Source organism: Rhinopithecus roxellana, chromosome 5, assembly GCF_007565055.1.
Source record: "Rhinopithecus roxellana isolate Shanxi Qingling chromosome 5, ASM756505v1, whole genome shotgun sequence".
In the NCBI taxonomy this organism is placed as follows: domain Eukaryota; kingdom Metazoa; phylum Chordata; class Mammalia; order Primates; family Cercopithecidae; genus Rhinopithecus; species Rhinopithecus roxellana.
Window position 1 is genome coordinate 126,187,599 of NC_044553.1, and position 12,910 is coordinate 126,200,508.

A 12,910-nucleotide genomic window follows, 5' to 3' on the forward strand; every position below is an offset into this window, starting at 1 on the left:
ATCCATTGGCTTTTTGTTAGAAATTCTTTTGAAAACTGTGTGTTGCAGTCTGTAGAAACTAGCCTAACCTCAATTGTGTCCTTTAACCTGTTCCTGTGTGACAGGGTACTTGATTTATGAGCTGTTGAACAGGTTTTCTCCCACTTAGCCTTATTATCAAGTTACCTAATTTATTTCTTCTGAATGGCCATAAATGCTTGCTGATAAAGAATGTGGATCTATTTGATACTGGATCCCAGGTACATAGATTGAATACAAATAATACCTCATGCTACTTAAATCAACTGTCTTTAATTGGACAATAATCACATGTTAAGTGGGTCCATTTGCTCTAATGCGTCTTTAGTCTTAACTATCTTCCAATGAATATACAGTCATGCACCACATAGCCATGTTTCTGTCAAAGACACACCACTTACACGTCGGTGGTCCCATAGGATTATAATACCAGTTTTACTGTACCCTTCGTATGTTTGGAAACACAAATACTCACCACTGTGTTACAATTGCCTGCAGTATTCAGTGCAGTCACATGCTGTACAGGTGTGTAGCCCAGGAGCAACAGGCTGTGCCATTGGCCTGGGTGGGTAACAGGTGGCCCATCTAGGTTTGTGTAAGTGCACTCCATGATGTTCACACAATAAAGTCACCTTACAATGCGTTTCTCAGAATGTTTCCCTGTCATTAGGTGACACGTGACTGTATTATTTCTAACTGCCTTATACATTTATAACTTGAATATTGAAATATTAGAGCATACTCAAGGAAGTTACATTATTCTAATCTAAGAACATATACACAGTAATAGTTAAATCAAGTTAATAATTCAAGTGATAAAGGCACTGAAATTGATTTGAGCTGTTGAAAAGTCATCCTGCCAGTGGAACACTCCATCATGTTAACTCTTCTCTCTCTCTCTATTTACTATTAAAATGTCTTGGGTGGGGGTGGGGGTCAAAGACTCAACTGGTCAGAGGATTAAAAACAATTCAATGTATATGCCTCTTATTTAGATGACATACTTGAATGTTATACATGCTTAATGCAAACCAATACAACTACAGACACATTCACTGTACAGTGCCAGAGTTCAAGACAACAATCTCTCATTTCCAAAGTAGTCTAAGTAAAAATATCTCTGCTATCCTATAACAACTAACCAGAAAGAGCCCATCTTTTTCTGTTTAAATAATGTTAAAATGTTTTAAAAGAAGAGAATATTCATGAAAGCTTCCAGGTTAATGGAAATGAAAATGAGATTCGTCTCATCAGAGAGAGATGGTGCCAGGCAACCGCTGGGCACCTTTGGGCTGCAGAGGGCTGGCTGGGCCTCTGCTCTGGTGCTGAGCCATGCTCCCCGCTGTCCACCAGACCACCTGTTACTATCCAGTCAACTCTAACACCATGATCGAGGACCTCTTCTACTTCACATCCAATCAGGGCCAGAAACCACCTCCAACGCCTGTTCCTCGAAGCATCCAAGCCCCTGTTGCAATCTAGTCTGTTTTCATATTAGATTTGTTCATCTCCCCAAGGTTGAAATTGAACTCTTTGAACACCTGTATAAGGACAATCCCGACCGAGACGGTCGTGAATCCACAGGCCATCCCCAAGAAGTCCACCAGGCCCACGTTGCTCCACTCCCGGAAGAGGATGGCCGAGGCCAGCAGGACCAGCGTGGTAAACACGACGTAGTAGATGGCCCCGAATACGGAGGAGTCGAAGCACTCCAGCGCCTTGTTGATGTACCTGAACTGGACGATGATGCTGCAGCCGAGCACGGCCAGGAGCACCAGGCACAGGCAGAGGGCTCTCTGGCTGGACGGGTTGTTATGCAAGATGTCTTGGGCCGCCAGCCCGATGCCCTTGGTGGAAGGCACGGTGAAACTGCCCAGCAAGGAGCAGATGCTGATGTAGACCATGATGTTGGTGGGCCCGTGGGCCGGCGCGATCCAGAAGATGAGCAGCAGCAGCATGAGCAGCACGATGCACAGGTAGCCCACAAACACTGGAACACAGACGGCACATGGTCACCTGGCAGCTACCGCCTAGCAGCCGCAACCCAGGAGGTAGACTGGGGCAGCACCCGTGCCCCCACCCGCCACCCGCCTCTACTGCGGCACAGCCCTGGGGGGCATGTGGGCTCCGGCTTGAATTTACCAGATCCACTGATTTCATTCCACAACATTATTCCCATCACTTTCACTGTTAAAACATTTATAGCCAGGCGCGGTGGCTCACACCTGTAATCCCAGCACTTTGGGAGGCCGAGGCAGGCAGATCAGGAGGTCAGGAGATTGAGACTATCCTGGGTAACACGGTGAAACCCTGTTCTCTACTAAAAATATGAAAAATTAGCCGGGCATGGTGGCGGGCGCCAGTAATCCCAGCTACTCAGGACACTGAGGCAGGAGAATCGCTTGAACCCGGCAGAGTTGCAGTGAGCCGAGATCGCACCACTGCACTCCAGCCTGGGCGACAGAGCGAGAGTCCGTCTCAAAAAAAAAAAAAAAAAACCATTTACAGCTCCTAAATGTTTACGTGGTTCTCTATCAGAACCATGCTCCATTTTTTTGTTGTTTGTTTTGTCTGAGACGGAGTTTTGCTCTTTGTTGTCCAGGCTGGAGTGAAATAGCGTGTCTCTGCTCACGGCAACATCTGCCTCCCAGGTTCCAGCGATTCTCCTGCCTCAGCCTCCGGAATAGCTGGGATCACAGGCACCTGCCGCCACGCCTGGCTATCATATTTTCAGTAGAGACAGAGTTTCACCATGTTGGCCAGGCTGGTCTCGAACTCCTGACCTTACGTGGTCCGCCGTCCTCGGCCTCCCAAAGTGCTGGGATTACAGGCGTGAGCCACCGCGCCCAGCCTAGAACCATTCTCTTAACAATGCAAGTCAATGGAGATGCTCCAAGGTTTCAAGAAAGCACCTGGAAATCCAGGGGGCGGGGTAAGGTGGGGACAGGAGGGAGGACTATAAGCTGTGGGGGCGTTTGTGGGTTTTTCAATGATTGGGGGCTGCACCCAGTGGGCAGAGGCATGTGCAGACGGCAACCCCCACTCCCATCAAAATCATCCCGTTCTCCTCACAACTTCTGCATGTCTCCTTGGACTTGTAACTGAAAAACATACTTATAATAATCAGAGCCTGGAAACTAATTTTATGTATGAAACAAAGTAATTTTTGCATGGATTTAATATATGCTGAATTTTTCAGAAATGCCACTTCCATGTAAATTGAGGGTGGATTGTTCTTTCTTTGATCAAAGCTTGATTAAGAGTTATGCTCCATCTGAGGACCATTTTGTTGATGGTAAGACCTCAAGTGTCCAAGTCAATAACACGACACCCCCGTCAGTCTATATCTGCAGCTACCAGATTCTCAACCACTCCTCACAAGGTGTGGGGCCGGCCAGCTTCAACAGGTCTTCTCTTGTAGGGGGACCTGAGCATTTACGTATTGAAATGGATGTTTTGCTTTAAAGTATCGTCCTGGTATTTCTCCTTTATATTACAGTGAGGCATTAAATTGACGGTTTGAAATTGTGTGTATAAGGAGGTTGTGTTTTCCATGAAACCCATTCCAAGATCACAAATGGACCCGAGAGGGCTGGGAACTGCTGGCTATGCAAACCAGCAATTGTGGACAAGAAAACCAGCAAGTGTGGACAAGAAAACCAGTGAGTGTGGACATGCAAACCAGGGTGTGAACATGCAAACCAAGGTGTAGACATGCAAACCAGAGAGTGTGAACAAGAAAACCAGTGAGTGTGGACATGCAAACCAGGGTGTGAACATGCAAACCAGGGTGTGGACATGCAAACCAGCGAGTGTGGACATGCAAACCAGCGAGTGTGGACAAGAAAACTAGCGAGTGTGGCAAGCAAACCAGGGTGTGAACATGCAAAATAGGGTGTGGACATCCACACTTGCTGGACAAGAAAACCAGCAAACTGATGTGGAGGCAGTTTTGTGCTGGCACCTGCCTAAACTTGTTGGTAAGCAACACAGGGTAGTCTACTTACAGTGAAATCTCTACTTTAAGTCTGTTGTAATCATGCAGAGAGTAGTTTTCAATGCATTCAAAAAAAAAAAAGAAAAGAGAACGGGCACAGTGGCTCACGCCTGTCATCCCAGCACTTTGGGAGGCCGAGATGGGCAGATCACGAGGTCAGGAGATCAAGACCATCCTGGCTAACATGATGAAACCCTGTGTCTACTAAAAATACAAAAAAAATTAGCTGGGTATGGTGGCGGGTGCCTGTAGTCCCAGCTACTCGGGAGGCTGAGGCAGGAGAATGGCGTAAACCCAGGAGGCAGAGCTTGCACTGAGCTGAGATCCGGCCACTGGACTCCAGCCTGGGCGACAGAGCGAGACTCTGTCTCAAAAAAAAAAAACAAACAAAAAAACATATATATATATATATATATATACACAGGGCTATATGAGGAATCTAAACGTTTAAGAGATGCCAGGTCTTTGTCCTCACAGAGCTTCATGCTGGAGGGAGCGAAGTGCTGAGGTAGAGACAGAGCGGGCACAACAGGAAAGGCATGTGGGGAGGGGCGGGTGGCAGTCAGACTTGGGAGGGTGGCCCAAGGGGAGCCACTGTGGGAAGGGAAGGCGCCCATGCACAAGGTCACAGAAGAGAACCCGAAGGAATGCCAGGCCATGGAGGCTCCCCCCAGCGCGTGAGGATCAGGAAGGAGGGTGAGGGCAGAGGGCCAGCCTGCGAGCGCAGCCCACTGACGCACGTGCCCAGAGAATGCAGATCTACAGTAACAGATCAGAGTGGACACATGGTTCCTCTGCCCTGCCAGGAAGTGTCCAATTTGAAGACGTTGGGACTCCTAGTGCAAACTTTCTTGGCAGTGCTGCTAGAAAGGAATTACCTGGGTTGGTCAGCTTCTCCTCCAGTTCAGCCTGAGTCGTCACACTCTCAGACTTTGGGGAGTGGATAATGAGCACAACAGAGCCTGCACAGCTTAGCAGGCACCCCAACTTGCCCAAGATGTTGAGCTTTTCCTTCAGGAGATAGGAAGCTAAAATGGACCTTTATTGAAAAAAGAGAAATCATTCAAGGTTAAACCAAATTACCTGACCTTTCTTCTAACAGCAGATATTTTATCTAGAAAAACCATTTTCTTTTTCTTCTTTTTTTCCCTTTAAGAGACCACCTCTCACTCTGTTGCCCAGGCTAGAGTGCAGTGTGCAATCATAGCTCACCACAAGCTTAAACTCCTGGGCTCAAGTGATCCTCCTGCCTCAGCCACTGGAGTAGCTGGGACTACAGGTGCATGCCACCACACCCAGCTAATTTTTTAAAACTTTTGTGTAGAGACTGGGTCTCACTACATTGCCCAGGCAAGTCTCAAACTCCTGGGCTCGAACAATCCTCTTGCCTTGGCCTCCCAAACTGCTGGAATCATAGCTGTGAGCCACCATGCCTGGCCAGGATTTTCACACCCATTCCACGTGTAACCACTACGTAGTTAATGATACACACAACTTACACCACTATATTACTATGTCAGCACATATAAAATATATCAGAGTATAAAAAGTTTTATGATTGACCAAAAATAAAAGCAATGCTTCCTTACTTATAAAAGGAACCAATCAAAAATACTAGTATCTATGCTACGTGGAAAAGTAGGGTACAAAAACTGTCAAAATAATTATAAGTAATGCATGATAAAAACACAAAAGAAGTGAAAAATGCACAAACAAAAGAAAAAATAAAAATGCTAACAGTAATTGCAGTATAGTAGAAGTAGTAGGGGTGGTTATTTCCTCTAACACTGAAAACTTTTAAAAAGTGGTCACATTACTAATGTATTCTTCAAAAACATCTATAATCTTCAGGCTGCTAATATGTTTCTTCTCTTATTTCCCTGTATAGTTATCAGTATACGATCTGAATTGGAACATACTTGCCCTCAGTAAGTCACAAGACTGTTCATTCTCACTTCACTCATGTCTGTGCTGAAGACGGTCAGAAAACAGGAACGTCCAGGAGGGCATACCAGGCTCAGGTATGGACCAGATTACTTCCTTTAACATTATTTTAAAAATAAGGAAACTTGGCCGGGCGCGGTGGCTCAAGCCTGTAATCCCAGCACTTTGGGAGGCCGAGACGGGCGGATCACGAGGTCAGGAGATCGAGACCATCCTGGCTAACACTGTGAAACCTCGTCTCTACTAAAAAATACAAAAAACTAGCCGGGCGAGGTGGCGGGCGCCTGTAGTCCCAGCTACGGGAGGCTGAGGCAGGAGAATGGCAGGAACCCGGGAAGCGGAGCTTGCAGTGAGCTGAGATCCGGCCACTGCACTCCAGCCCGGGCGACAGAGCGAGACTCCGTCTCAAAAAAAAAAAAAAAAAAAAAAAAAAAATAAGGAAACTTGAGCCTCAGAAAGGGTCAGCATTGAACCTAAGGCCACAAAGCTAACAAGAGATACAAGCATGGTGGTGACACACCTGCAGGTCCTCAACGGCCTGCTTTTCCCCTGTACCGCTTCACATCCTTGTCCCTAGACAGCCTGTTCTTAAGAAGCTCCCAACAGTGTCGTTGGGGAAAGAAGTGTCATCACTGAAATAAACAACAAAAGACATACGAATACATGACTAGATGTTAAATAGAGAAGCTCCATTGAGTAGCTGCCGAGAAAAGTAGAAGCCAGAAACGCAGGGGGCTCACAGGGCAAAAAGTGGGCCTGGAACTGGGTGGACTATGACAAGGTGGGAAAGGGCTCCCATGCACCAAAGTGGAAAGTATGAGCCATAAGACCAAATCATCTCTTATTCCATTGTGGAAGACCAGAGGACAGTGCCATTTTCATCATCCATTCATTTATTGAGACAGAGTCTCACTCTGTCACCCAGGCTGGAGTGCAGTGGCCGGATCTCAGCTCACTGCAAGCTCCGCCTCCCGGGTTTATGCCATTCTCCTGCCTCAGCCTCCTGAGTAGCTGGGACCACAGGTATGTGCTGTCATGCCTAATTTTTTACAGAGATGGGGGTTTCACTATGTTGCCCAGGTGACCACACTGTTTTGATTACTGTAGTTTCATACAGTGTTGTGAAATTGGGAAGTGTGAGTTCTCCAACTGTTGTTATATTTCAAGATTGTTTTCTCATTTTGAGTCCCTTCCAAATCCTATAAATTTTATGATCAGTGTGTCATTTTCTGTTAAGAATTCAGCTAGGAGTTTGACATAAATTATATTGAATTTGCAGATGAATATGGGAGTACTGCCATCTGAACAATATTAATTCTGATCTATAAATATGGAGAATTTACTTAAGTCTTCTTTAATTTCTTTTAAGAGGGTTTTTATAGATTTTGGAGTATGAGTTTTGTACTTCCTTCGTTAAATCTATTCTTTTATTTTTTGAGACAGAGTCTCGCTCTGTCGTCCAGGCTGGAGTGCAGTGGCACAATCTCGGCTTACTGCCAGCTCCGCCTCCCAGGTTCACGCCATTCTCCTGCCTCAGCCTCCCAAGTAGCTGGGACTACAGGTTACCACTACCATGCCTGAGTAATTTTTTGTATTTTTAGTAGAGATGGGGTTTCACCGTGTTAGCCAGGATGGTATCGATCTCCTGATCTTGTGATCCGCCCACCTGGGCCTCCCAAAGTGCTGGGATTACAGGCATGAGCCACCGTGCCCGGCCAGTTAAATTTATATTTAAGTATTTCATTCATTTTGGTGCTACTGTATATTAAATTGCTTTCTTAATTTCATTTTTGGTTTGCTTACTGCTACTGTACGTAGATGTAATTTTTTTTTTTTCTTTGAGATGGAGTTTCGCTCTTGTTGCCCAGGCTGGAGTGCAATGGCCTGATCTCAGCTCACTGTACCCCTGCCTCCTGGGTTCAAGCAATTCTCCTGCCTCAGCCTCCCAAGTGGCTGGGATTACAGGCATGTGCCACCATGCCTGGCTAATTTTGCATTTTTACAAGAGGTGGAGTTTCACCATGTTGGTCAGGCCAATCTCAAATTCCTCACCTCAGGTGATCCACCCACCTCAGCCTCCCAAAGTGCGGGGGTTATAGGCGTGATCCACCGCGCCTGGCAGATGTAATTTTTTTTTTTTTTTTTGGAGACAGAGTCTCGCTGTGTCGCCCAGGCTGGAGTGCAGTGGCACAATCTCGGGTCACTGAAACCTCCACACCTCCCTGGTTGAAGCAATTCTCCTGCCTCAGCCTCCCGAGTAGCTGGGACTACAGGCATGTGCCACCACGCCTGGTTAATATTTTTTGTATTTTGGTTGAGACGGGGTTTCACCATGTTGGCCAGGCTGGTCTCAAACTCCTGACCTCAAGTGATCTGCCCGTCTCAGCCTCCCAAAGTGCTGGGATTACAGGAATGAGCCACTGCGCCCGGCCTCAGATGTAATTTTTATATATTGATCTTGTGTCCATCAACCTTGCTAAACTTATTAGTTCTAATAATTTCTTAGTCGATTCTTTAGGACGCTCTATACAAGATCAGGTCCTCTGCTGGGCATGGTGGCTCATGCCTGTAATCCCAGCATTTTGGGAGGCTGAGGTGGGTGGGTCACCTGAAGTCAGGAGTTCAAGACTAGCCTGGCCAACATGGCAAAACCCCATCTCTACTAAAAATACATAAATTAGCTGGGTGTGGTGGCAGGCACCTGTAATCCAAGCTCCTTGGGAGGCTGAGGCAGGAGAATCACTTGAACCCAGGAGGCAGAGGTTGCAGTGAGCTGACAGCACACCACTGCACTCCAGCCTAGGCGACAGATTGAGATTCCATCTAAAAAAAAAAAAAAAGAAAAAAAGGCTGGGTGTGGTGGCTCACACCTGTAATCCCAGCACTTTGGGAGGCCGAGGCAGACATATCACGAGGTCAGGAAATCGAGACCATCCTGGCTAACATGGTGAAATCCCGTCTCTACTAAAAATACAAAGATTAGCTGGGCATGGTGGTGCTCACCTGTCGTCTCAGCTACTTGGGAGGCTGAGGAAGGAGAATCACTTGAAGTCGCGAGATGGAGGTTGCAGTGAGCTGAGATCACGCAACTGAACTCCAGCCTGGCAACACAGCAAGACTCTGACTCAAAAAACAAACAAACAAACAAACAACAAAAAAAACCCAGGTCTTCTGCCAATAAAGGCAATTAACTTCTTCCTTTTCTTTCCAATATGAATGCCTTTTAATTCGTTTGCTGGCCTAATTGCTTTGGCTATAACATCTAGTACAATGATGAATAGATGAGGTGAAAGTAGACAGCTTGTTTTCTTCCTGATCTTAAGGGGAAAACATCAACTCTCATACCATTAAGTATGATGTTAGCTGGGGTACTTTCACAGAGGCCCTTTGTCAGTTTAGGGAGTCATTTTCTATTCCTAGCATACTGAGAGTTTTCATCATAAAAGAGTGTTGAATTTTACTACATAATCTGTGTGTGTCTTTTGAGATAGTCACATGGTGATTATTCTGTTGCTGTGATATATTTCACCAATTTATTTTCAAAGTTAAATCTACTTTGCCTTCCTGGGATAAATCCCACTTGTATAATCCTTTTTATATATTGTTGGATCCAATTGGTTAGTATTTTGTTCAAAATTGCTCCATCTATATTCATAAGAGAATTGGTTCATAGTTTTTTTTTTTCAATGAGCTTTATTTTTTATCTTTTTTTGGGGGGGAAGGGACAGAGTTTTGCCTTGTCACCCAGGCTGGAGCAGTGGTTCGATCTCAACTCACTGCAACCTCCGCCTCTCAGCTTCAAGCAATTCTGGTGCCTCAGCCACCCAAGTAGCTGGGATTACAGGTGTGTGTCACCACACCTGGCTAATTTTTGTATTTTTAGTAGAGACAGGGTTTTGCCATGTTGGCCAGGCTGGTCTCCCTGGGTTCAAGTAATCCACCTGCCTTGGCCTCCCAAAGTGCTGGGATTACAGGCGTGAATCACACCGTGCATGGCCTAGATCTTGCACTAGAAGAAAAATAATGGTATAAAATATAATGAGATAAAATAACGGCATAACAGGTCAATTGTCAAAACTGGAATATGGAGGCTGATTTGATGCATGTATCATAACAAAGTTGAATTTGTCGAAATTGATCATTGTACTGTGGTTATTAGGAGAGTATCTGAATATCTCTAGTCTCAGAAAATACTAATTGATGTGTTTAGGGGTAAAGAATCATAACTTATGCTAAAAATGGATTTAAAAAAAAAAACAGGAAAAAACAATCACATCACATTCATATAGAACAGCGGTTCTCGACCAGGGGTGGTTTGCCCCCTGGGGTCATCGGCCAATGTCTGGAGACATCTGGGGAGGTTGAGTGCTACTGGCATCTGGGAGGTGAAGGCCAGGATGCTGCTAAACACCGTACAATGCACCGAACGCCTCCCTCAACAAAGAGTTACCTGGCTTCAGGCATCAACAGTGCTGAGACTGAGACACCCAGATACAGAGAAAGCATATGATGAGGCAAGTGGGTCAGATGTTTAGCAGCAGGTGTGTCTGGTAAGGGGAGATGGGCATTGCTTTGGTTATTCTTTTTTTTTTTTTTTGAGACGGAATCTCGCTCTGTCGCCCAGGCTGGAGTGCAGTGGTCTCCGCTCACTGCAAGCTCCGCCGCCTCCCGGGTTAACGCCATTCTTCTGCCTCAGCCTCCCTAGAAGCTGGGACTACAGGCGCCCACCACGACGCCCAGCTAATTTTTTTTTGTATTTTCAGTAGAGACGGGGTTTCACCGTGTTCGCCAGGATGGTCTCGATCTCCTGACCTCGTGATCCGCCCGCCTCGGCCTCCCAAAGAGTTGGGATTACAGGCGCGAGCCACTGCGCCTGGCTGCTTTGGTTATTCTTTTTTTTTTTTTTTTTTTTTTTTTTTTTTTTTTTTTTTTTTGAGACGGAGTCTCGCTCTGTCGCCCAGGCTGGAGTGCAGTGGCCAGATCTCAGCTCACTGCAAGCTCCGCCTCCCGGGTTTACGCCATTCTCCTGCCTCAGCCTCCCGAGTAGCTGGGACTACAGGCGCCCGCCACCACGCCCGGCTAGATTTTTGTATTTTTTTTTAGTAGAGACGGGGTTTCACTGTGTTAGCCAGGATGGTCTCGATCTCCTGACCTCGTGATCCGCCCGTCTCGGCCTCCCAAAGTGCTGGGATTACAGGCTTGAGCCACCGCGCCCGGCCGCTTTGGTTATTCTTAATCCTGTGTCCTTTCTGTAATTTGAAAATATTTCCCAAAAGCTTTTTAAAGCTCTTTTTAGACACAGCATGTGCAGACGATTACTTTATCATACATTACACTATTACAGAAATAAGTGAACCTATTTGGGAGCTCTCTATTCTATTCACTGCTACACAGACTTATTTTTCCAGTGCCACATTCTTTTCATTTCTGTTTCTATGTAATTCCAGCAACCCCATCCCATTATCAAGAACAGAACTGCTTTTAAAATATACATATATATATACATACATATCGGCCGGGCGCAGTGGCTCAGGCCTGTAATCCCAGCACTCTGGGAGGACGGCGGGCAGATCACGAGGTCAGGAGATCAAGACCATCCTGGCTAACACGGTGAAACCCCGTCTCTACTAAAAATACAAAAAATTAGCCAGGCGTGGTGGAGGGAGCCTGTAGTCCCAGCTACTCAAGAGGCTGAGGCAGGAGAATGGTGTAAACCCGGGAGGCAGAATTGGCAGTGAGCCGAGATCGCACCACTGCACTCCAGCCTGGGTGACAGAGTGAGACTCATGTCTCAAAAAAAAAAAACAAAAAACAAAACAAAACATATATACATACATATATGCACACTTTGATAATCATCTTAGATTTTTTTTCCAAATTAATTTTAGTTTTATTCTGTTTAAAAGAAAAGGTCTTCCTGGGATTCCGAGTTGAAGACAGGCTTTTTATCCAGAATCCCATCTGACATGGGAATAACGCCTCCTACAGACGTGGAGCAGCGAACATTTCTGGCAAAGTGACTTAATCATCAACGTGCATGAGAACAGCTCTAAGGAAATTAACTGAGCAAAGCATTTTAGTATATGTGCATTCAATGTGCCATGTGCCAAGATCACCAGGTCAGGTTGTTTATCTGCCTGATTATCTTTCAGGGGAACGGGTCGCAGAAGCTGAGGAGTGATTCCCAAAGTGAGAACACTCTTGCCTCCCAGCGCCTCAGAGCCATCCAAAACGCAAAGTGACGCCAAGCCACACGATAGCAGTGTATGTATTCTCGAGAAAAATGTGCCCCCCACACACTCTCCAAGCGTCACATGTGAAAAACATGGTATTTAGGTCACAGAACCTCAATGCCTAAGGGACTCTAAGGTGTAAACTTCAATACATCCATCATGGACACACTTCTCTGCAAGGAATTGGGCGTCTGTCCGGAATACAGCAGAAAACCAAAGTATCCATGAGTTAGAAACTTGGATTTTATTTCTCTTCTACCCTATTTCTATTTATAATGATTTCTTCAAAGACAAATCAGAATATACACAGGTTCACACAAGGATATATGTTACTTAATAAGTATCTCATAAATCATTTTCGCAGTAAGTAAACAGAGACTCTAGTCGCAATGTTTGATAGCTTGCAGCCCTCAAGTTCCCATTCCCCACCCTTTCCCCTTTGCCCTACATTCGAGCAACCTGATAAGAAGCCTACTCACATGTGTCAATTAAAAGGATGATTTAAAATGGAGAAATAAAATTTTTAAAATTTAATAATAAAAAAATTAAATTAAAATCTTAAAAAAGAGCCTGCACACACCCTGGGTTCCTAGAGTCCTCAGTCCCGAGTCCTCGGTCACTGGGCATGGGCAAAAACTACAGTCCATGCCAGCCCGGCCTACGCATGCAAACCACCCTCAGTCCACCCCACCCCCTAACAATAAAAACCCACAGGTCC

The 12,910-nt window shown here is 45.7% G+C and overlaps 1 protein-coding gene across 1 annotated transcript in view; it reads right to left on the reverse strand.

Moving 5' to 3' along the window:
- Positions 1 to 269: 269 nt before the first annotated feature.
- Positions 270 to 12,910, reverse strand: part of NIPA1 (NIPA magnesium transporter 1) — a 28,776-nt gene continuing 16,135 nt past the window's right edge. Inside the window, exons 4-5 of the mRNA XM_030931230.1 lie at positions 4,894 to 5,054; positions 270 to 2,008 (exon numbers count right to left, since the gene is read on the reverse strand). Of these exons, the coding sequence (XP_030787090.1) occupies positions 1,497 to 2,008; positions 4,894 to 5,054 (673 nt within the window). The 3' untranslated portion in view covers positions 270 to 1,496. The remainder of the gene's footprint in view (positions 2,009 to 4,893; positions 5,055 to 12,910) is intronic.